The 24,623-nt window shown below is 29.3% G+C and overlaps 3 protein-coding genes and 1 long non-coding RNA gene across 16 annotated transcripts; 1 reads left to right on the plus strand and 3 right to left on the minus strand.

Moving 5' to 3' along the window:
* Positions 1–137: 137 nt before the first annotated feature.
* LOC122565657 lies at positions 138–12,439 on the plus strand. Of its 4 annotated transcripts, XR_006316232.1 has the most exons (4): positions 159–405; positions 472–2,775; positions 11,595–12,185; positions 12,276–12,439. It is a non-coding gene; the product is annotated as an uncharacterized LOC122565657 (long non-coding RNA). The 4 variants fall into 4 exon arrangements; XR_006316231.1 differs by lacking the exons at positions 11,595–12,185; positions 12,276–12,439 and having other exon boundaries at positions 146–405; positions 472–697; positions 1,178–3,168; XR_006316230.1 differs by lacking the exons at positions 11,595–12,185; positions 12,276–12,439 and having other exon boundaries at positions 160–405; positions 472–2,237; positions 2,579–3,168.
* LOC122565643 (probable pathogenesis-related protein CaO19.6200) lies at positions 3,947–9,118 on the minus strand. Of its 8 annotated transcripts, none has more exons than XM_043721832.1 (7): positions 7,450–8,097; positions 6,204–7,282; positions 5,385–5,615; positions 5,094–5,243; positions 4,651–4,870; positions 4,456–4,556; positions 3,947–4,374 (listed from the first exon to the last, which is right to left on the minus strand). In XM_043721832.1, the coding sequence occupies exons 2-7, from the start codon at positions 6,423–6,425 to the stop codon at positions 4,240–4,242; spliced, it is 1,059 nt and encodes a 352-aa protein (XP_043577767.1). In that variant the 5' UTR covers positions 6,426–7,282; positions 7,450–8,097; the 3' UTR covers positions 3,947–4,239. The 8 variants fall into 8 exon arrangements, with proteins under 8 accessions (XP_043577767.1, XP_043577768.1, XP_043577765.1 ...); XM_043721833.1 differs by having other exon boundaries at positions 4,452–4,556; positions 7,450–8,095; XM_043721830.1 differs by lacking the exon at positions 7,450–8,097 and adding an exon at positions 8,216–9,118 and having other exon boundaries at positions 3,947–4,556.
* Positions 12,440–12,464: 25 nt separating the features above from the next.
* Positions 12,465–18,220, minus strand: LOC122565635 (uncharacterized protein KIAA2013 homolog). The gene is given in 9 exon segments (XM_043721814.1): positions 12,465–12,648; positions 12,650–12,673; positions 13,925–14,096; positions 14,403–14,677; positions 14,900–15,127; positions 15,192–15,430; positions 15,496–15,733; positions 16,359–16,830; positions 17,567–18,220. Coding segments are annotated over 9 exon segments (1,863 nt in total). The 5' UTR covers positions 17,751–18,220; the 3' UTR covers positions 12,465–12,617.
* Positions 18,221–18,843: 623 nt separating this feature from the next.
* On the minus strand, positions 18,844–24,509 carry LOC122565640 (fatty-acid amide hydrolase 2-like). 3 transcript variants are annotated; one of them, XM_043721823.1, is made up of 9 exons: positions 24,368–24,509; positions 23,973–24,181; positions 23,333–23,559; positions 22,619–22,948; positions 21,976–22,268; positions 20,526–20,621; positions 19,940–20,098; positions 19,568–19,750; positions 18,844–19,088 (listed from the first exon to the last, which is right to left on the minus strand). In XM_043721823.1, exons 1-9 carry the CDS (start codon positions 24,413–24,415, stop codon positions 18,999–19,001), a joined length of 1,635 nt encoding a protein of 544 aa, XP_043577758.1. In that variant the 5' UTR covers positions 24,416–24,509; the 3' UTR covers positions 18,844–18,998. The 3 variants fall into 3 exon arrangements, with proteins under 3 accessions (XP_043577758.1, XP_043577759.1, XP_043577760.1); XM_043721824.1 differs by lacking the exon at positions 24,368–24,509 and adding an exon at positions 24,321–24,339; XM_043721825.1 differs by lacking the exon at positions 18,844–19,088 and having other exon boundaries at positions 19,691–19,832.
* Positions 24,510–24,623: the final 114 nt, after the last annotated feature.

Here is a 24,623-nt window from a genome sequence, read left to right on the forward strand (position 1 = left end):
TTGATTCCGCTAATAAGATTTTTTGAAGATTTTTAGACACTTTTCATATCATGCAATGTGTACGAACTTAGAGATTTGCGTATTGGACTTAAGGTTTCCACATACATCTTTTTTCTTATATTACATTGACTTACCTGTATTCCTTATGAACTATGGCAGTCATAATTACATCTTTAGATATGCCGACAACATATACTAACGACAAACGAATACGATAATAGAAATGTGTATGAAACTTCATTTATTAAAATTGATTTTAAGGTTTCAAAGAATATTGTCGTAGACATAAGGATTGATATGATATAAAGATCATCTTTGTTTCTAAATGAAAGAAAACTTATTTTAAAATTTGTCTTATATTTCAAAAGTACTGGAATAGTGATATACGAAACACGACGGAGCAAAGTATGATGTCCCAAAGTAATTGAAGGCGATAGATGACACGTTTTTGTAAAAAGTATATTTTTTCAGCATAATAACAATGAATACATACAATCAGTTAACTATACTAATGGGAAGAAGCAGATTTTAACTTACAATTAGCTTAAATTTTTGCAAATCATGTTTATATAATACATAAGTAGCATGTATTACTTTAATTACTTGTTTAGTTCATGGATAATGCTAAACGAGGTTTGTTTTTCCTGTCTACAAAATTTCATACATATTACACCAAATGAAAGTAAAATAAGTTCAAGTAAGTTTATTATTACTAAATATATTAATAACAATACTGTCGATGGAAAAGAAATATTGCAGTGATAAATTAAAGCGAGGATACTGATTGACCTAGATGCACCTAAAGCTATATGTTTATTAAACTAAAATGGAAAAATCTTAAATTTCAAGTCCTCTATTTCAAAATCCATTTTAAAGTCTGGCTAATTCTCTGATTTCGCTATATCTTTTTCACCAACAAGATATTTATAATTATCAAAATGCAGTCAAGAGATTAAAAGAATTCCATACACATGGTGCACAAACATACGCGCATAAATCTATATATTATTATCGCACCTTTTTTAAGCTTAAGTAAACGATCAATTTAGATCTCTTTTCTTCAATTAGACGATCATTTATTCATACACTATGTTCAACAGTAATTATTATATTTATGAACTAGAAGGATAAATAATAAATCACGAACGCATAACAAAATATTGTTCGCGCTTTACAGGCAATGTACAAGGATGTCGTCGTATTAAAACTTTATAAATACGAAAAATAGCAGAATATTAAAGCTGTACGATATTACTATCATTGCAGATGTGTAAGTTCGTAGAAGGTTCTCTCGTGCTACCCCTAACCAAAGCTTCGTGGTACTCAACAAAAGTTTTCTTTGACAACGTTTACCGTGTATCGATGTTATTTGTTACTAAAATACCAGATCTCTAAAATTCGGATTTACATTGATAAATACAAACGTAGTACATTAACTTTTGCTCCTTAGATTTTATAACTCTAAGTTGTTGTAATCATATATGGAAATTCAACAGAATTAAAACGATTTCATACAATCTTTGATCAACAGCTGAATACTCGCTTACCAAAATTTGACTACTGGCAGTATTGTTGGAAGTACGTCGATTGAAAGAAGCTAATAATAAGACCGTCCTAATGACATTTTCTTTATATTTTTATCAACTTGGTACTCGTTGTCAATATACTCATTGAGTCGCTCGATTATAGGCAATTAGAAGCTATTTTCGATTCATAATATTGCTTTTTTCACCTCGATTTTTTCAATTATAATCGTATTACATTAAATTTTAACATAATGATCAATGTACCTATACTATTGATTGAAACTATGAAGTAAATCCAATTTAAAAAAAGCATCGTTTTTTGACAAATTTACGATATTATTTGCTACGTATCTAAGAACGAAATGTAACCTTGTTGGTATATTTAATTTTCTTGAGCACTATGATTTTATTTGATAATAACTACTTTCGCTCAAGCAAAAATAAAAATATCAAATAAATCGTAACATCTAGAAAATTGAAGAAAGAGTTTTAACGATTACTGTTAACTTTTGTTTGCATAGAAATAAAATCAATGAGCAAATAAAATCTCCGTGTATCGTAGCATATATATATTCACGTATAGATCCGTGATGTATCTGTTTGTTCGCAAATCATGAAACAAGTATTCAGTATACTTTCGAGACCCGGAAGATATGTATGCATATGTATACATAAGGAGCAAGCAATTAGGCATGTTTCTCCTTCTATTAGGTATACTTATTGTTAGATATTGAATATATATTAACCCTTCGTAGATAAACATCTCTTTTTACAATCTGTAGGGCCGTTTAACTAGGTCGTTCATATTCAAGTTAAATTTCCTAACCAATCTATTCTTTCAAAAAAATTTTTTAAATTTCACAATTACTTATCAATGTTTCTATTACGCTATACAAATTGTTTTCGTCAAGCTAAACACTTGAAAAATTTGTCAATAAAAATAAAAATTTGGAGGAGCTACAACGACTCAGTTTCCCAACGAAGGGTTAATTTTACAAAAAGATATCATCTAATATTTATAAGAAAAAGCCTTATATATCAATAACTTTCAGTTCCAAACTAACTCTAAGAAACTCATTGAATTTATGGTAAACGTTGATGTTTTAAGTGCGGACGATACACTCAATAAAAATTTCGTCAACGAAGCATACAATATAATTGTGAAGAATTTACGTATATCAGACCTCTTCATCGCGTGTGCCGATGAGCTATGGAATTCTAGATCGTGTTTTAGTGTAGAGGAACACTGGTACGTATAAGGCATCTATCGTTAATAACAATATTTTTCTCAAAGGTCCTCGATTTCGCTACAAGTGATAAAGAACTACACAGCCTCAAAGGTTCCGCCATTAAACAGATCTGATTTACAGAATAAAGCTATCATTTATATAAATAAGCGTATGTTATCATGTTAAAAAAGGGAAATAATCGAAGAATATACAAACTTGTCCCAAAAGAAAAACAGTCCACAAATTAATCATTTTAAATGAAGTTGTACATTTTCATTTTGGTGCCCATTTAAACATTCAGTGAAAAAAAATCATGGAAAATTATACGAGAATTGAATAATTCTTTTGCCATCTTTAGTTATGTCGTATGTAAGTGGACACGTTATAAATAAATAAATACATAAATAACTAAACATTATCGAAAAACGAAATTATTGTTTACACATTAAATTGTAGCAAACAAGTTTTTTTTACCCTGCTCTCATCAAGTATTACAAGTTTGCAAATTTTTAAAACATTTTCACTTTTTAACACGTTGTATACAATATTCATATACTATTGTCACGAAGAGAAAATATTCTCAAATTGAACGTACACATTTAATGAGCAGTATGTATGAGCATGTAGATAATAATACACGGATTTAGGATTTTGTATTTAATTTGTACTCTATCCAATCCGTAATCTACAGTTTTCAATATCTTGTCTGTTTACTTATTGTAATTTGTATAAGCCAAAAACGAATCGCTGCAAGCGAATAATATATTATTTTTCCTTTAATATAGTACAAATAGATAATACTTATAACATATTCATGATAATCAGTATGTTTTACTTGACAAGAAATCGGTTGTGGTACGTACAATGTACAAAAAATGTCAAATTCTGTATACTGCTCATATATGTATATATGTATATATAAGAGTATAATACACAGCATATCGATTTTTTGCTCTTCACCATTCCTATTTATGAAATATCAAGTTCTTTCAGATCATCAAATTTTATGCGAATCACATAATTATGTAAAAGTACCCGCACATGCCTGTTCTACGAGATTTGCACGCTAGTTTTAAAATGAAAATTTATTGTGTTTTTTGTCATTATTTCTACCTTCTTTTTTTGCTTGCGGGAATAGACAAACAAATAAATAAGTAAATATAATAAAAATAAATAATGGAATATAATTATTGACTAATTTTCGTTTACAAACATTTTCCATTGATATATATATGTATATATATCCATATAGATCCATATATATCCATAAAGATTGAAATATGCTTACAATACATACATACATATATGTATAAGCATATTTCAATCTCTTTGGTTTGTCATTGCGTGTGTATTATGTAATTTTCTTTCGTAAACTTTAGTCAAGTTACATGAAATAACAAGAAAAAGATGAGAGAAATCAAATCTGATTAATGCCCATCCCATCCGCGCGTGCAAACGCAGAAAAGGCAATTCGGTCGTCTATATTATTGCGTAGAACTAACGGAAGAATGATCACTGTCCGTTGATGCTGTATCCGAAAGCGGTACAGATGATGATGCTGGTGGTGGCGAATCAGATGCAATGTAATGGTCACGAAAAACTTTTATGGATGGTTGTCGCTGAGATGATAAAGTGATATTTACATTTTCGGGTAAAGGGGGTAACACGTTAGTTTGAAATTGTCCGGATATATTACCAACAGGTTGATAATTGGCTACTACGATGATTTTTCCGCTTCTACTACGTGCTTTTCCAACCCCGAAATAACGACTGCTTGCCCAAATTACTTGCGTAAAATGACCTGTAATACATGATATTTATAATAACCAATTAATTGTCTGAGAAGATGGTATCTATAATTTACATTGTTATATTATACTGCCTTAAGAAGATACCTGCGTTTACATTAGCATGAAGAATATCCGGTTCTTTTAAAAAGTCATATTGTTTCACCGCTGAATACCAATACGATGCAACATCTTGCCCAGTTACATCGGTAGGGACAGCACCACCAGGTCGACAATAAAGATTTTGTCCAACTTCTCGATCGTTTCTATAGTAAAATGTGTTGGTGTGTGCTAAATGATTGGCCCATGTTTGTGCATACTCACACAACTGCAAAAGAATATTAAATTTCAGATTGATGACAGACATCAATTCATCCAATATAAATATGTGTATGTATGCATATGCAATGCGTACGTAATACGGTAGGTTCTATGTATACATGTACAAGTGTGTGTTTCTTTTCTTCTATTTTTACCTGCCTCTATTTTTCGTTTCTCTTTGTTAGTAAAAAACTTTGTTTTTTGATATATTAAAAGAACATTATTCCTACCTGCGGTGACATGGTTAAGGGTGGAGCATTGTGTCTTTGTCGATAAACATTGTGCCAGCATAAACATTCCGTTATAAATTCGCTATCTCGCCAGTCAGTCTCCAAATCGTTACTATCATGTGCGATACTCATCGGCCTGTTACTCAGGATCTGTGTTGTGTCGACAAAAAAAGAGCAGGGGCAGTAAAAATGTGCCATTTTGATAAACTAACCACATAGGCTTGTTCGTCTCGTTCTGGGTTAGTATCCTAAGCATTTGACCTAGATCGTTGAAAGATTTCGTTCTCTCACCTTTTTTAACAGCTTCGGTCGATTGTCAAGCTGATGAATTTGATCATTATTCAAAACCGAAGATGAAGAAGTCGATTCGCAGGTATCTGAAATTCGATTTGCTTTATATAATTTCGATTGTTCCACTCTTTTTCGGAGATTTTCCAACGCTCTTGCCTCTTCCCTCTTTCTAGAAGGAGGCCAATTCGCATTTGAAGTATGAATCATACTGATACCGACGGATGACGTATCCTAAAACATGAAAGAACTAAGTATTATCAGTCTCTGAAAGTTCTGTCATTTGTTTCCGGGTTTCGTTCGTTTCATTCTCATTTAAAATAAATATTATATAGTCTTCTTTTCTTTCCTTCTTAACCCTTTTTTACGAATCGCCTTCCACTTCCTTTCGTGCTTCAAATTAAATACCGATTGTTGAAATTATTACCACAAGTTGAAATTATTAGCCAAATACAAGATAAAATATATGGACCATGCGATAAATATGGTTTCGCGAAAATATCAAATTTTCTTATATTACATATTATATGGAATATTCTATCTAATATATGTTTTCTTTTCTTTAAGTTGACAATCCGTCAAATAAATGCAACATGAACGAATGTGAAATAATTTGGGAAGAAAATTTAGCAAACTATACCTATCTTTTTTTTAAAGATTCAAGGAACACTCCGATTATGTATCATTCAATAACGTGTCGACTGTCATCAGTTGCATTGATGCATTCATTCGCCGCATTTTTCGTATTTGGTATATTGATCAAATCGTTATATACTTTACGTAGAGAACAACAAACGAAGAAAAAGAAATAAAATACACCACCTTTTGATTATTGCCATTAGTAAAAGTAAAATCTGCCAAATGAGCCGTTTGACTAAGTAAACGACGGCTAGCGGGACATCGATTGCGATTTATCATTTCTTTTTGAATAGCGTATTCGATGAAATAACTTTCAATTTCGATGTTATCGCGATGGGATGGCGATAAAAGTTCCGTAGTTTCTTCCGCAGTATCAAAAGTGCGATTCACTTCGCGTAACTCCATAACGAGATAACTTTCAGATTTCCTGCAATCGACTGCAATATTACTCGATTACCGGCTGTCTACCGTCTGCTGCTGAGCTACCACTTTCAACCACCACGATTCACCTGATCCATCGGTATTCCCTACCCCTTTTTTCCTTCCTTCCTCAATTTATAGAAACTACCTTTGCGTCGTCGAGCTCTTGTCTAGCCCTACCTACTCATGCGCATCTTCAACCTAACTATATCTACAAATTTCCGCACTGTTCCACATACGGGGTGGTGTCCTTTCGCAACTCACCAAAATTCGACATACACGCATGTACGTTGCGACATCACTGCAGTCTCTCGATATTCTTTTAGCACATTGTCTGTCACGGTGACCATCGGTAACTCACGAGTTTTACTAAATTTTGTAGAATGGTTAAAATAAAATAAATTTCATGAATTAAAGAATTGTCAACAATGTGAATAACTTAAATAACGTTGTCAGAAAAAAGTACGTAAATAAAGTGTAATATTTTGCAAAAATTAAATATATAGTATAGTATATCTAAATCCATCATTGTGTCAGGACGTATATAAAATTCGCGTAGCAGTCCAAGTAGTACAAGTTTTGATTAGAGAATATGCTTAGTTAAAGAAAAGAAGAGGGGGATTGGGTGTTAGAGATTTTGTACATTAATATTAAAAAAATTAAATCTGACAAATAGTTTTCTGTATTTTACATAGAGGGGTAAAAACTTTTTAACATATTTCTCTGCCTGATGAATATTTTACAGTACAATAATTTCATATGCCAGGTTTTTTAATTCTGTCAGGATATCTGATTTATTGAGGATGTCATTTCATTCAAGCTGCAGCCCCACAGATAAAAATCTGAAACATTTAGGTCATGAAAAGTTGATAACCATTTAATGTGCCCATATAACAAAATAGGTCTGTTAGGAAATATTTTAAAAAAATTACTATTGAGTATTTTGTATATATAGGAATAGCTATTAAAACAAAACACAGTTTAATTTTAGTAAATTAAATCCATTTACCATTCTTCTCTCACCATTTATGTTTATTTGTCACAGTTTAACTTTCAGTATTTTCGAAGAAATGAATACTTAATTTTTTTAGTAGATATTCTGCATCATTTTTAATCTTAACTAGTACAATCAAAATTTAATATAAACATAACCTAATATAACCTAGTCATAGCACAAACACACAATTTTTATCTAACTCAACATTATTAAAGTAAATCCAATTGAAACACAATCTAATATAATTTAACCTAATCTGGCTTACTTAACCTCTATGCTGCATAATTAATTTCTCCAATTATTTTTTAGTAGTATCAATTTTAAAAGAAAAAAATTCTTCAATTTTAAACTGCTTTTTTTCATTTCTTGTGGTATTAACATATATTGTTGTTAATTCACATAATAAAAGAGAATAACTTTTAACAGCAAATAGATTAGATCAGAATCTTCTAATGGACACGTACACAGAACTGTTCATCTGTAATCGAATATCTCAGCCTAAAGATTCAAGTTTAAAGACACGTTCAAACTTGACCTAAATTATTGGTATTTTTTGTCTGTTTTAATTATAGATCAGATTTATAATATAATATAATATAACTTTATAAATTATATTATATAAATTTATTTATATTTTATAAATAAATATAAATATAAATTATATTATATATATTTATAATATAACTGAATTTAATTTACAAAAGTTTGACGTCTATTTATTGAGATTTAGATAATTATACAGAATAATTATTTTGAAAGATAAGATCAATTTACGTACATGGTGAAGTCACAGGCCATCTGTGTGACTCGCTTGTTTTGATGTTAGAAGGATATGCATCAGACCAAACTTGCTTGGTTTTAAGAGAGCCATGATTTGTTGTTAATAGCTTTTTCATATGTGGAGATGTAGAAGAGGTATCGAGATCAACTCTACTTTTTATACGTAACATGCTTTTTTATTTAAAAATATAATGTTTAAATATTTTGTGTAAGCAGATCGCAAAAGGACATAATTTGAAGTTTCTGTAAAATACTAAGATTTGTATATTCAGGAAGATAAGATACGCATAAGATACGTACTCTTCGACGTTCAGCTATGCTGACGATTATACAAAGAATATTTTCTTTTGTTTTACAGGCGTATTGATTCTATAGTCTTCACTAACAAAAAATTTTCATATAATACTTGTTTTTATATTGTGAAATTTTACATACATGTTTAACATAAATTATTATAAGATACATTTGCATAATTCCGGAATTTTTAATTCATGTGCACATTTAAGTCGATATCATGCCATACATTCATACATAATGTAAAAGTATGTATTAAGTACCGATTCAAATACGCGTCGCACATAAATAGTGAATATGTAAGAACTGCACGCGCAGGATCAGATAAGAATAGTAAAGTGTAGAGCAGCTGCTGGTAAAGTGTAGAATTATACATTTGTTCATGTTGATCATAGACGAAACCATAAAGCGGTTTGGTTGCCACCAGAGAACTTTAATCCTTTCGCTACGGATAGATTCTCCGGCGCGGCACTCCCGCTGAACGAGCCGCCGCGCCAAAACAATGCGCGGTACGCGAGAAAGATCGTCAGCGGCCGCGTTTATGCCTCACTGCAAACCGAGCTGCTCTGACGGTATTTTTCGAAGAAAAAACTTTCCTCAAAACAGGGATTTTATATCATTTATAACTTCTTAACATACTCACTTTTAATTACAATTTGGAAACAAATAACATTACAGAATATAATAATATGATATAATATAATATAATTGTATGATACTAATAGTATTGCGTGTGGTATTTTTCGAAACATGGTGTAACACTATGGCCAACATCGCAAATCTGGCATTGGTATCACGATTCGCTCCACAGTTCCCATCAATCGATTATAATCGACAACATATTTAATCTTTTTTTGCATGCGATAATGACGTTTCGTGTAAACAAATTCTTCATTGTGAAAAGAGGATAACATATACACTGCCCTCTTGTCACACCATTTTATTGTTAATAAAAGGCTTAAGGATGTACAATATTCGTCGTATGTACAATACGCGGCATCCTATGCAGAGCAACTATAGTTGCCCGTAATACGTCAGTGGCATCTAACGCAGAGCGACTATAGTCGCTCGTAGTATGTCAGTGGCATTTTGTAGTCGCCCCTAGTAGCGAAAGGGTTAAATATCATGGAGGGAAGGGTGAGTATACGATACACTGTTGTCACTCCTATCTGTTATCGCGCACGCGGATTTCCACTGAAGTGAATGGCCGTGTAGTATACGATATGGGTCGAGATGTTGTTGACATAGAAAGAATGGCATGCGTGGAAAAGAAAAAGAGTCGGATTGATCAAAAGAAACATATCAATGAAACAATACTAATGCAATGACGAAATTTTCATTTTTCATTTCTATTGAATTTATCAGTATAATTATGAAATTTCCCTGATTAAACTAAGACAAAACACGATATAATTTAGAACATATTTGCTTATTTAATAAATGATAATAATTTATTCTTTTTCGTCTATTATATGAGTTAATGTGATTTAAACCATGTCGTGTCTGATCCTATTTTAATCAGTCAAACCTCACAAATACGTTAGTAAAAAAATAGGAAATAAAGAAGTTTCATTATTGAGTTAGTAATATCTCCTCGATATTTGAATTCGGATCAGTTACAATAGTCAACTGACGAGCTGCGGGGCATGTCAGAGGGAACACTCTACTTAGTAGTTGGGCATTTACGGTGTTGTATAGGTCATTTAGGGCATTTATCCAACCTTACCTGGATGTTTCACAACAGAAATTTCAGACTTCGAATTAAACCTGAATTAAAACTTTCAACTTTGAATTAAACAAGAGCTTTGTAAAACTTCTTAAATTTTGATCTTTAAGAACTGTGTAAATTATTAGAATCTTTAAACTTTGTATTTATAAATAAATATTGTATATTCATTAAATATATTCAGCGTTAACAAATTACTTTTATTAATTTGATTTTAGTGTCATTATCTTTTTTTAGTTTAGTTTTCGTGTATATATTACTGATTAAAGTGTTTGACATGACAAATAAAAAGAAGACATCAAAGTATCAAGTACTATAGTTGTTGCTATAAAATACAACGTAGATAAATTAACGATTCATAGGATAAAGAGGAACGCTGCGAAAATTCTAGAATTTGCAGACAAAAGTAGGATACAGAAAAGAAGGCAGAGGATAAGAAAACCTTTATATGAGGAACTAGATCAACACTTACTGACGTGGTTCAAAGAGAAGAAGACCTCTGGAGATCATTTATCGGACGCCTTGCTTTTTAAAAAGGCTACCGAATTGAGAGACAATATGGGGTCATGTTCTAGTTTTAAAGTAAGCGATGGCTGGTTAGCGGGGTTTAAAAACGCCATAACATACGTCTAATGCGAACCAATGGAAGGAATGTTATTGCTAATGAAGAAGGAGCTAACAAATTTATTAAGGACTTTGAAAAATTAATGAAGAGAGAAGATATTACGAAAGAAATCATATACAACGTGGGTAACACCTTTCTTTTATGGAAAACTCTTCCCTCAAAGATACTGGCGCAAACCAAAATAAAGAAATATCCGTAAAAGAATATAAGAGCCATAAAGACAGTTTTAAATTTGTATTATATGCAAATGCGTCTGGAACGCATAAATTGATGCCTTTAGTTATTAACAGAGCCTTGAAAGATCATAAAAATAAGCTTCCAGTTACTTTTAGGTCACAAACTTGTTTCAACTCAATGACTGTGTTAAGGTATAGAGAGGATTTGGAAAAACAAAAAATTTTAAATTTATTTACAAATTATTTAGCTCTACATGCGTGTTACTCTCTGAAGGACTCGATAACCTACTCGCTTGCTTGTTTGTTTTCTTCTGATCGCTTCTAATAACCTCTAACCGCTTTTAATCGCTTTTGATTGCTTTTGTCTCAACTGAGATCTGGACGTCCTTCAACGCTCACATACACTTTCACACGTGCAGTATAAATGTACCATCTATTTAACAGACTGAATCATTATTTGATGATTAATACAAGAATAATTTTAAGCCTAGTGTACGAGTCCATCAAGCGAAAAATTTGATAATTGGGATAATTTTATTATTGAATCTTTGCTTAGGACATAAAATCTCAACGGAAATACTGGATTGCGAAAACTTTAAAGTAATCTATCTATTCAAATATTCTCATACAAACCATGAGCCAAGATATAATAGCCAAGCTAAAAAAACTTTATCACCATAAAACATTACGAAAAGCTACAATATATGGCGGAATGGACGAATTCCATGCACGTTATTTAATCAAAGATTGTATAGAATTGTTAGACGAGTCATGGACAGAGGTAACAGTAAAAAATATTAGAGATGCTTGGAGAGAGATTATACCGCACCAATATTTACCATTGTGATCTGCAACATGATATAAGCGTTATTACTGGTGAAAGATTCTTAGCAGAGGAAGTAATATAATTTATGTCAGACTGTCAAAAAGCTGAAAGTAGAAGCGTATTTGTAAAGGAGGAAAAGGAAGACCAGTATGAAAATGCAATAGAAGAACAGTACAAAATCAAAGAATATAAAGAAATCGGAGCTGTATAATAATAGAAACGATGATCTGGAGTATTTATTTCAACGTTTACATGTATATGTATTAAGGGAAGCGCCTTTTATTCAACGAATATTTCAAGTTCTTAAAAATCATTTTTTAGGTAATTTTTACATTAATTATAATTATGATTATAATTTTATAGAAAATTATAAACATAATTTTCATTTTAATAATTACTTTTAATTTTTAGGTACAAATAAGTAGAATAAGAACATTGACAGAAGAAATTGTAAATACATAAGTTTTTGCACACTATTTACTTGAAAATTAATACCAGAAACTACGCAACAATCTTATATTATACCTTAATTCATTCCGCAATTTTTTAAATAAACCTTATAAATTATACCTATCTTTATGATCTAGCGCGACTCACTGCATTGATGACCGTCCTTTTTAGAACCCGAATTGTCATTCGAACAAATCCGATAATTGTGGGTTGGCTATCTGCAAGCTGAATGCCTCCCTGGCATTATCGAAAATCCGCCTTTGTGCAGGATAAATGCCTCTCCGGGGAATGATGGGAACAGACTTAGGCTTCCTTGGAGACATTGGCGTGTGAACAGGGTCCTATCCGCTTCTCTGCTCCTGCAACGTGTACGATAGAGAGTAGGGCTTTGAAAAGTGACCCTATCTCAGTCCTAGTGATGATTCTACTGTAAAATCCGCATACAGGCAGCTGAGTATTGTGCATGACTAAAGCGCACTGATTGAGTGTATTTCAACCTCTCGCCCATGATGGCCGATAGTGCTTCATGCTAGATATAGACACTTACAGCGTATCTGAGGATCCCCGCAAAGAGAATTGCCAACGCATAGCTTTATGGAGAAGACAAATAAAATATCAAATTATACAATTTAAAAAATTAAAAATAAAGAGAATGTCTTTGATATTGTTTATATTTTCTTAATTCGTAAATCATATCTGTGTATAAGAACCAGATGAGCATTTTTAAAGTTTGTAATAATAAAATCAATTAATGTATAAAAATCTATTATATTATCTAAAAAACATAACTGTTAATGTTAGGTAAATAAATGTGGATAGAAACAATCAATGATAAATTGACACAGTAACCAGGTATTTGTATTATATAACTGGTTGATGTTATATTTTCAAAACAAATTCTCTGTAAAAAAGAAATCATAAATAATAGATCTCTGAAACAAATCACTTATATATCTTCTCGTAAAAAATTATTTTTTCTTCAGTTGTGCTATAAACTGCACATGTATTGTTAATTTAGCATAATAATAATGATAAGGATAACAAGAATGATAACAGAATTTTCTAAGTAAAATAGAAACTTATGTTTATAATATAATATATATAATTATATAATATTAAAAATAGTTACTATATATATATATAGAGGGGGTCAAAAAAAATGTATATACACTTTAATAGATTTTATCAGTGACTGTGTTCAAGGAGAAATTCCACTGAGCACTTCAATCTACGTTACTCAAACAGTATTTTGCCGTAATCACAAGTATTAAATCAGTTATGATAATTACTTTGAGCATCTATTGTAATCATAGAAGTCAAAGTTGATCTATACCCATTCTTTGACGTCTGTATAGATTTAGCTCACACCTTTTATACAGCTTTTTCTTTTATTGAGGCATGTATAGATTTTTCTGGCCCCCTTTGTATGTAGAATTCTCCATAAATTTTTACATTATAGTTAAATTTATACATACAATATATGAAGATAGTTTAGCTTTATATTAACACTCACATACATACATGTATTGTATATATGCACATATGTATTATGTACATATATGAACATATATATGCAATATATACAATGTATATATCATAGCTTACTATACCTCACTTTTTGTTTATCTTGATGACCATGATATTCATTAATAATAAGTTTACAAAGAAATAAATGGAACACAATTATAAGAAAACATATACTGATCCAAAAAAGTGTTGGTAAGCCTCCTAATTGATGTCCATGTTTATGTAAAGCCATTACAAGGTGATCATGTGCTGGAGCTACAAAAAGGTTATGTGCAACATATATATTTAATTGTTGTGGAGTTTATGAGTTTTGATTGATTAAAAGATTATATCTACATTTTATACAAGATAATATTTTTTTAACATTTACTATATAGAATTATATAGCTTGTAGATAATATAAGATATAGATATCATATTTCATATTGATTTTGATTGATGTGCTATGTTAAAACAAGATTCAGCATCAGCAATATCGGCGATATGAATAGCATACTCCTAAACGACTTTAATCGAACAAAACTTATAAATGTTATAATAAAGTATTATATATATACCAACCATCGTCTATGGCATGTACATGTAAAGCATTTCGTAAATCTTGCATATGTTGATAATCAGATGTTACATACAGTATAGCCGTTAATGGTTTTGTCAATTTCACTGGAATGCTTGCATACAATTGACTCAATGAAACAGGTGGATTCAAACATCCAGCATCACATCCAAAATAGACACTATCACTCTTGTCTAAAGCTACTTTTAAAACTGCACGATTATCTTCTCCGACCGTTACTGATATATTTAAATGTGTTACATTACCATAACTTATTCTCCTAAAACATACATAAAACATAAAAAAGTAAGTTAATAATCGTCTCCACAATTTTTTCAAAAAAATTTTCTATTCTACAAGGAGTAGAAGAATTATTTAAGCTGTTAGTTATAATCATTTACATTATTCTTGTCATTTTCTAATATCAATTTGTATAACAAACGTGTTATGTATGAAAATTATATTTACTATACTTTTTATGAAAAATGATTTAATACCATACCTAAATAAATAATCTCGATTGAGATATTGTGGATCAATATTAAATTCAAGATGTTGATTACTAAAACGTAAACTACCAAGACTTAAAACAATAGCTTGTTGCACTGCTGCAGGATCACCAATCATTAAATGGTGACATCCTTGTTTTTCTAATGTTATTAACCATGCTTCAACGACATTGTTCATAGCGTCAATAGAGGATGTGTCTTTCCATAACCGTGGAGCATCTCTAAAATAGGAAAATAAAATAAAAATTCTACACAAAAATATTTGTAAATATCTGTATTACTTACAAGGTGTGATGCCCGCGGTAACAACCTTCATTCATGGCTATATTTTTTTCTATATCGGGAATACCTTTCGAAATTTGAGACAATACATAATATAGAGTGGAATTTATTTTATGACCATTTATTGCACCATCAGCTTTAGAGTCGCTTATTCTAAGACCTGTGTACCAATAACTTTGCCAAAGATTAATATGATCTTCTTTTAAACTTTGGTGCTGAATACTGATTGCTTTCTTAATTGCCTGTAATAAAATATATGAAATTGAAGCATGTAATAAATTTTTAATGTTTTATAAATTATATATACCTCTATAGCTTTTTCTTTGGTTAATTCATATTGTATGTGGTGTTCTTCCATGAGTGTAGGTTCGCTATACTGTATACTTGTTAAGAATTTTAATTTTATAGAACTTCTTGCTTTAATTTGTAATATTCTTGGAGGTGTTTTATAAACTATTGATACTGTCACAATTTTATTTGAGTTAGATAATGGAATAAATCCAGAAATTAGATTATATTCATCCACAAAATCATCTACCTGAATTCTGAACACAAATAATTGTATGTAAACATATACATGTTATAGTACTAATCTTTATATTATAGTTATTTACAAAAGTATCTGCCTCTTTTACTAATACAACATACTAATTTAACTAACATCAAATTTAGGATAAATTGTTATTATTTACATTAGTGTAAATCTTAGTTAATATCTTTTACATTAAAATGCATTCAATTTAATTTATTAAAGGAAATATTATTACTTCAACACAATTGCAAATTTGCAAATTTTGAGTTAAATGTGTCATTAATTTCACAAATACCTAATCTTTTCATCACAAAAGTTTCATTATTTTCCAAACATTCTTGATAATTAGAGAACAATCATATTAATAATCAGTAGTGATCATTGAAATATTAGATATTGTTAATGATTGATTATGTAAATTTCAACAATATCATTTGTGATTAATTCAAATCTACAAGTAAATTGAGAATATTAACAATTGCTCCAATCCCAACATTATAAAACATTTTCATGATTATTCAATTATAAATTTTATTCAATAAATTGATTTTCTTTGTTTTATGAAAAATCACTTTTTCGCAGTTGTATCATTATTCCACTACACTGGCAATATATTATAAATAAAGTTAAATAAGTACTTGATCACTTCTATGCGGTAATTATCCCACTGTGTAGACATCTGTGGCTTCAATGGTACATTTTGGGAAAGTGAAAGAGGATTAGTTATTTTTATATCTTGTACCAATATTGCATCAAATATTCTATGAGCATAGTATTGAAACTCTATGTAATATCCTTCTCTAAAACACTGGTAACGATAAACAATCCCGCTTGTAAAGTGAGTAATTGTAGCATCTCGATAAAAATTGGTTTTAAGTAAAGGATGAGAAATTAAGGGTTGCCATTGTATTGGCAATGATAGTGCTCTCCCTCGTTTTATATATATTAAAGCCTCTGGTAAAATAGGAATTCCAAAAACCCCATTGCCGATATATGGCAAATAATGATGTTCTCCTTCTTTTGGTGGATTATGAAGAATATTTGCATTATATTCTTCAATATCTGAATGAAAGGCAGCTAGTCGTTCATTCATACAGAGATCTTCAATTGCTATAAAAACAGACATATGTCACTATAGAAAATAAATATAGCAGTTCATAAATATTAGACAATCATAGAAATTGTAGGCTAACCCTTATTCCTTGTCCAGGCTTGACAGGATTAAAGTCTTTACCCTTTACCTTAGTACATTCCTCAATAGTTTGACGACACTATGTTATAAAAATCTAAGCATTCATTAAATTCATAATTAAAATACAAGTGGACTTCTCCTTGTTCTATGCTTTCATTCTCATCACTTTAAAAATGATTCTGATTGACCAATATTTATGAATATCAGTATAAAAAATAAATACACTGATTTCTTATAAAATACAAGTACATTTTTTCATATACTTCAATATTAATTTAAATTGTCATACTATTAAAGTGCTATTGAAATATTGTTTATAGGATAGAATAGAATAAAATAAAATAGAATACAATATATGTAATATCTGATATAAATATAATTGAGAACCTAATAATATGAATATCAACATTTATTAAAACAGTGACCAATAGATATAGTGAATATAAACAAAGAAAATTCTGTAATTGATATATAAATTTCAATTAAAAATGGAAATTCATTTATATTTTGTAAATTTATTTTAATAGTTTACAATCTTCTTCCATTAAATTCCTGTTGCTTTGATGGAGGAAAAATTATAACCTATTCCAACTGTATAATTTATTTTACACATAATATTAATATTATAAACTTAGAATAGGAAACTTTTATTACCTTCTATTGATTCTCTAGTAGAAGAAAAAAGCCACTGCACAAAAGATGGACCAAAATATAGAAGTATTCCACCACATATAGTAAGTAATATAAGTATCTTACGATATGAGTAATTCCCATCAAGTAAGCGTCGTATTCGTTTTCCAATTTCACGGTTATCGAACATCGTTCCAAATCTTATCATATTTATGCACTTTATAAACTTCAATTTTCACACGTGTTTTTAATTGCTGTTTTATTTTTGTAAAACTGTGCGGTAACATAACCTTCTTGTTTTTATCGTAATATTAATTTAATAAAAAAACAATAAAACCACTTTTATATTTCCTTTATGTACGTTAACAACGTTTCTTGACATTTCCAAAATTTTATAACTCGCACATTTTCAATATTCTAATATTCGCTTTTCTCTTGTAACTTCTTTACATCTTATAAATTTATAACGATAAATATATATGACACTTTACAAGTAATGTAGTTATAATTTCAATATTTATTATAATCAATATTCCTTAATTCTTATTAAAATGGAATTAATAGAACCAAACATGAAATTTTTGAGCATAAGAAATATGTAAATATTCGATTGTTACTTCTACACAACTATGTATTCTGGTTATACCAAGTTATACGTAGTTTAGTGTACTTCGTATAGTACATTGCATGTAAGTATATTGTATGTAAGATTTATTTGACATAGGTTATGGGACTGTTTTGCTCGATAAAGTACGCGAAAAATCAAAGATGATTCTATTAATGTACAAAGATAACGTTTCTTATAAATACATCTGATTTAAGATGTTGACTTTTTAAGATACAAAAAAGTATTCATAGAAGTATCATTATACAAATCAATATATATATACATAGATATTTAACTTACATACAACTATTAAATTTAGTCTAATAATTCGACATGCTATAGTAGGCTAACTGTTGTTGATGATCAATTGCAAGTAATTAAGTCAGGTGATAGACAGTATGTAAATACGATAAAGTGAAATGTATTAAATGTAAAGAATAAACAAATATAGTATCAAAAAAGATAGCAGGTATTTAAATGTATATCTGGTCATTTTAATTCTAAATTCATTAAGATAATACTATAATAATAAATACTATATAAGTGTAAATTATTGTATGTGACATATCAAATCTCTAACTTTATTGTTAAATAAAGTATCAAGGATACATTGCTATATAAATGAAGACAATCTTGCAATATTTAATTATAATATGCATTAGTATTTGATTTAAAAGTAATAATAACAACACAATTATATTGCACCTTAAATCCATTGTTTATTATTATTAATATATTAACAAATGTAGAAAGAATATTGTATAGTAAATAATATCACACTGCTATTACTAAATAGCAATTACTTTTGTAAATCATTGCTGAGTTGAATTAATATCAGTTTGTAATAAATTAGACTGGTGAAACCCAACCACCAAACACTTTCTCCAATTCTCGTGCTACAGCCAAACATAAATGATCATTATAGGGAGCTGCTACGACCTTCAATAAAGAAATTATAACTTGTTAGATAAATTAGTAACTAATTTACTAGATCTATTACTTCTTTAAAAAACTTAAAATATATATTTAAAAATTTACAATCTTTTTCAAAATAAGCTTTGTTGAAATATAACTATACACATGTAAACACTATTATACATATCTATATCAACATATAGAGTGTACCTTCATTGAGAAATAAAAAGTTATCAGCTAATTCAAGGTTTCACCTTTTTAAGGCAAGGATCCTAAAGTTGATCCTCGAGAATTTTGATAAAATTTGAAGGAAACTCTTTCAAGCTCTAGTTTTATACTTTATGACATTTTAATGAATTGTTTAAATTTGTAGAAAAAAATGAAGCTCTAAACATAATTTTGATATTTCTAATTTTCATCTTAAATTAATTTCTTAAAATCTTTTTCATGTGTTATTAAATGCTTAATATCCTAATCCAATTACTTAGTAATAATTTTCCTACCTGCACTCCAATAGGTAGTCCATTTTTGCCTACACCAAGAGGCACTTGGCACACCGGGAATTTTAAAACATTAAAAAGACACCAATAACCAAAATTAAATGGTCTTAAATAAGCTGTATAATGATAACCAGTTTGAAAAGGTGAAGATGGATAAATTAGTATGCCATTATGCTCCAATTTATCCTAAAAATAAAGGTATAATTGCAGCACAATACCACAGAAGGCAGGTAGTATGGTGTACTGTCAAGTGCATTTGCCAAACTTGCTGCATGCAAAGATTAGAGTAAAAAATATTTACGACTTTATATTATATAATTATATTATATAAGTTATGATTAAATAATAATAAAATTATATTAAACAAGAAATTACCATCAAATATTGTTTCATATTTTTTGTTATATTCATTGCCCATTCAGCATCTTCTCGAGGAAATATGTCTTCATCAATTAGTTTCAGAATAGCAGCTAACGTTAAGTCTGAACTTCCAGTTAAAAATTTGAAAATTTCTGTAAGAGCACTCGCACGATACTAAAAAAAAATTACATTTATATAAATTGCTACATTCTTCATCATTGTCTACAAGATTTTCTTTACTGGATTAATTTATCGATTAAATGATAAACATGATACTAACTGTCAAAAAAGTAGAACTGCCATTTAAGATCAGAATAAAGCAATATATACTAGTATTGGATACTGATCACTATTCATTTCAAACAATAACAATACACTAATTATAAATTGAAACAAGGGGAGCTATTGTCAGCTTCTTGAATAAAGTATTTACGAACATGGTCGCGTAAGAGTGCTTAAGCGAGTAAGATAGAGCATTGATTAAATATACCTTAACTAACAACCATTACTTGTTATACGAAATGAAAGATGTTACATCAATCCGGAAAACAAGTACATAATTATAATTGTAAACATACGTAATGCATATAAGTTATAGTACCTTTCCGTTTGTTATACTTATTTTGAAATCAAAATTTTCTTGTGTCATCCAAAATCGCCATAATCGATAACTATATTCAGAACCAGGTATTTTTATCTGTAATTCAAATAAATTACAATTAACACTTCTTAGAAATAAAAATATCTATAACTATAATTGTAACTATCTAATTCTTGTAATCTAATTTATTTTTAAAGTTTTTAAATATAAATAAAATGTAAAATGAGTGAAAGCGTAAAAATATAGCAATGAAAGTTGTTTTGTTCGAAAGAACAAAAATAAGCGAAGATTCTCATTACATTTTTTAAGAAAAAAAGCAGTTTGAGACAAGAATCTATGCATTGCCGTCAATATTATTTGTCCGTTTGTGACAATATGTTTAAAATTGTTGACAAAATGTTCAAAATTCAATAGCCAAAGGTGTCATAAACTAGGTGTTTCTGTGAAGTCAATTAAAAACTGTGTATACGAAGACTCAAACCTAGAGGAAAATTGTGCGATTTTACTAAAAGCCTCATTTAGATATCGCCCAACCTCTCTAAATAAAGGCATTCTGAGGACGCCTAGAAGAATGTTCACGATGCCCTAAAAGCATAATTGGAAATTAACTGCGTTTGAAAAGAATCAATCAGCATGCATACTTTTTAAAATGCATTGGAAAATACTTCAAAATCAAACATTCCAGTCTTAAAATGTATTTAAGATTTATCATAATTCTTCTTGAAATCAGAATCTTCTAACAACATTCTCATGGAAGTTAGTCGTTTAAATAATTACATGGAATTGTCTAGAATTCATTCAGAAAAATCCTTCATACATTCTCTATATTTGTATCAGTTATCCGGTAATCAGGTACGAAAGAATCGCTGACTATTCTGGTTTACTTAGAGTTTCAAGAAAGAATAACTTTGCATAGTTACATTGCAACTCTATAAAAACCAAGAAAATTGAGCAACTTTAGCTACTTTATAATATCCAGGGATCAAATAATAATAGCTGAAGAATTTTCAATGCATATGTGAAAGTAAATAACAACAAAATAAATAACAACTGCCTTCATTCACTTAAATTTTCGATTCACTGGTATCCTTCAACTATCACTCTACTACATATTACTGCCTTCATTTCAAAACATCCGTCAATCGAAATATTTTGGAAATCATCATGCTTAGTTCAAAGTTTAATCACTAAGTTATCTTTCTCCCCTTTCTGTATTACTATAACCATTCACCAAACAATAATTGTTTATTATATGTAGTGTAATATTATTATAGAATTTCACAATTAAATATTAAATACTACATGTACGCAACAAAATAAATATAAAAATAATGCAACATTTCCATAATATAAAAAGTAAATAAAATTATAATTAAGATATATTAAATGAATATATAATATGAAATAATCAAATCTATGAAGAAATCATGTACAATTTTTAAGAACTTACTTTTGTTGCAGATCCAGTAATTTCTTTAAAATGTTGTACAACTTTTAAAAGAGCAGCTCTCATTTCAGAATTTACTCTACTTGCTCTTATATCACCTGAATTTTCTTGGTAAAAAATATTAAGACATTTTACATCTACTTCTGCATCAAGCTTAAGTAATGAGATTTTTTCTCCAACTAAAATTTTCAAAATAGGTACTAAATCTTCTGCTTTTTTACACATTGGTCCCACTCCTGCCATTGAATTAGGATAATCCTCTTTTCGAAGTCCAATACCTTTCAGTGGTGTTAAACCTAAAAATGGTTATATATAGAAGCTTAGCAACTGGCAACCAATACTAACGCATATGCTGCCATAGACGCATAATTATAGGCAGAATTCATTGTAATAGTACCGGGAGATTTTTATGAATAATGTTTAAGGTCAAAATGTTGAGTTTTACAATATATCCAGAAATCATTAAAATCAGAGGAAAGAATGCATTTCTGCAGCTTCACTAAAGCTGTTTATGTTATTCAAAAAATAAGAAATTATAAATAAGCGAAGGATAGACAAAACCAAATAGGTGGGTGAAATCAGGTACCATTCTTTTTCTACATTAAAAGTTATGGCATATAATATTAATATTTGCAAGTTTGAAAACCTGCAGTTGATTGAAATCCAAACACTCCATTAAAGAAAGCAGGCATTCGAGTAGAACCACCAATATCACTGGCAACAGAAAATGCAGTTCCACAGGCAGCAGTAATTGCTCCTTCTCCGCCACTACTTCCACCAACATTTCTAGTAGTATTATATGGGTTACATGTTTGTCCATATATATTATTTCTTGATTCAGACCAGAGATTTAATTCAGGAATGTTCGTTTTTGCAATCAAAATTCCACCAGCATTTTTCATAAAGCGTATTGCTGTTGCGTCTTCTTTAGAACGGAAAGTACATCTACTTGTTAAACCCATCGTATGAAGCATATCTAAATAACCATAATAAATATGAATAAATACAGAATAAATTAAATAAATAAATAAATACAGAAAAAATTAGTAGCTTCAGAAATTCATTATTTTATCAGAATGTGAATCAATCCAATATAATTTAATCATATTGTGAGATATGTGTGGGTTACTGTGGGTTTTGGTTACTTGAAGAAAAACTAATGGAACATAGCATATATACTACATACTGTACACAAACATAATTTTTTTTGTAGTTAGATATTTCCAATTCTAACAATTTTTGTATCATTGACGTTTGTAACATGATATAATGCTTCATTAAAAAAGACAAAAGAACTTTTTGACCAACTCAATACATATCATTATGACATAAAATATATAGGAATATTAAATAAAACTACCTTTTGCTTCATTGCTTTCTTTTGTTGTGAAAGGAACACCCAAAAATGGTTTCTTCTCTTTTATTGAATCAATATTTTCTAATGTTTGTAAAAATTTATCTACTTCTTTGGCTTCTTCTAAGGCATCAGAATATCTATCTTCAACTATTGCATTTATTATCCCATTTACTTCTTTTGCCCGATTTATAAATGCTGTTACAACCTCTACAGATGATATCTTCTTTGTTCTATAAAAATATTTGTACACTTCAATTTTATATCCATCTTTAAGAGTATTTTTTTTTAATATTTATCTATTACTAATTTATCATATACATCATAATAGCAATAATTTAAGTTATTTGTTATTATTATATAGAATGATTCCAGTAATTGACCAATCTTTTAACAGATTTTGTTATCTTATCACACAATCTTTTTTATAAGTGCATTGATGCACTTATAGAATGTAGTCATGCTTTTTTTATGTCATCTTATACATAAAAGTTACAAAATATTTCAGTCTTTGGTAAATTTAAAGTAAATACTCAAATGTTTTACTATTACATTTTATAATATTTCACTTTGTTTAAAACCTCCAACATAAACTAAATAAATGATATTAAGTAATTCAATATAAAGAAATGAACTAATAAAATACCTGATTCTTTCAGCTAATTCTGATGCACTTGTCAGTAATAAATCATTCTTAATAGGTGGTACCTTTTGTATATTATGATCATAATATAACCCAAAAATGAAATCTATCATACAGTCAAATATTATATGAAATTTGATAATCAAACATTTTAAAACATGTTTTAAGACCTTGATTGACATTTCGAATACTGTCTGGCACTTGTCACCTTCCTAAAGCGTATGAAAATATTTGAATTAATTCCACTCATTATATAATTAAAAAAGTGTAATTTTCATATAATTCTTAAACTATTACGTATTTATCTAATGCAAATGAAATATGTGCAATTATGTTTTTGTAAATAGATACCTAATAACAAATTTTATTTTAGAAATTTCGTACGTATTTATATATACCTGCGTTCGTGAATTCTTTACTAAAGTACACATATTCGTAAAATTCATATAATTAATTGAATTGTATGCATATTATAGGGTGTCTCAATGATTTTGTTACAAAGAAATATCTCCGTTATTTTTAATAACACGAAGACATGCCCAAGAAATGAATCGCTCATACAAGATGAAAGGTACACGTATTATTATACGAGATATACTTTCTGATAGTCATGCGCTATGCTCTTTGAGCTCTAAATTTGCATAATTTTTTTTA

Source organism: Bombus pyrosoma, linkage group LG3 (assembly GCF_014825855.1).
Source record: "Bombus pyrosoma isolate SC7728 linkage group LG3, ASM1482585v1, whole genome shotgun sequence".
Classification (NCBI taxonomy): Eukaryota; Metazoa; Arthropoda; class Insecta; order Hymenoptera; family Apidae; genus Bombus; species Bombus pyrosoma.

What these genes read in the sequence shown, in the direction of transcription:
- LOC122565643 (XM_043721830.1), bottom strand. Translation starts at nt 6,425, where the DNA reads ATGGAGTTACGCGAAGTGAATCGCACTTTTGATACTGCGGAAGAAACT. An exon ending in GACCGAAGCTGTTAAAAAAG is followed by an intron (nt 5,244 to 5,384) that starts GTGAGAGAACGA and finishes GACACAACACAG; the next exon opens with ATCCTGAGTAACAGGCCGAT. An exon ending in CCTTAACCATGTCACCGCAG is followed by an intron (nt 4,871 to 5,093) that starts GTAGGAATAATG and finishes ATTCTTTTGCAG; the next exon opens with TTGTGTGAGTATGCACAAAC.
- LOC122565640 (XM_043721823.1), bottom strand. Translation starts at nt 24,415, where the DNA reads ATGAATTTTACGAATATGTGTACTTTAGTAAAGAATTCACGAACGCAG. An exon ending in TAAAGAATTCACGAACGCAG is followed by an intron (nt 24,182 to 24,367) that starts GTATATATAAAT and finishes CATACGCTTTAG; the next exon opens with GAAGGTGACAAGTGCCAGAC. An exon ending in GAATTAGCTGAAAGAATCAG is followed by an intron (nt 23,560 to 23,972) that starts GTATTTTATTAG and finishes ATATTTTTATAG; the next exon opens with AACAAAGAAGATATCATCTG.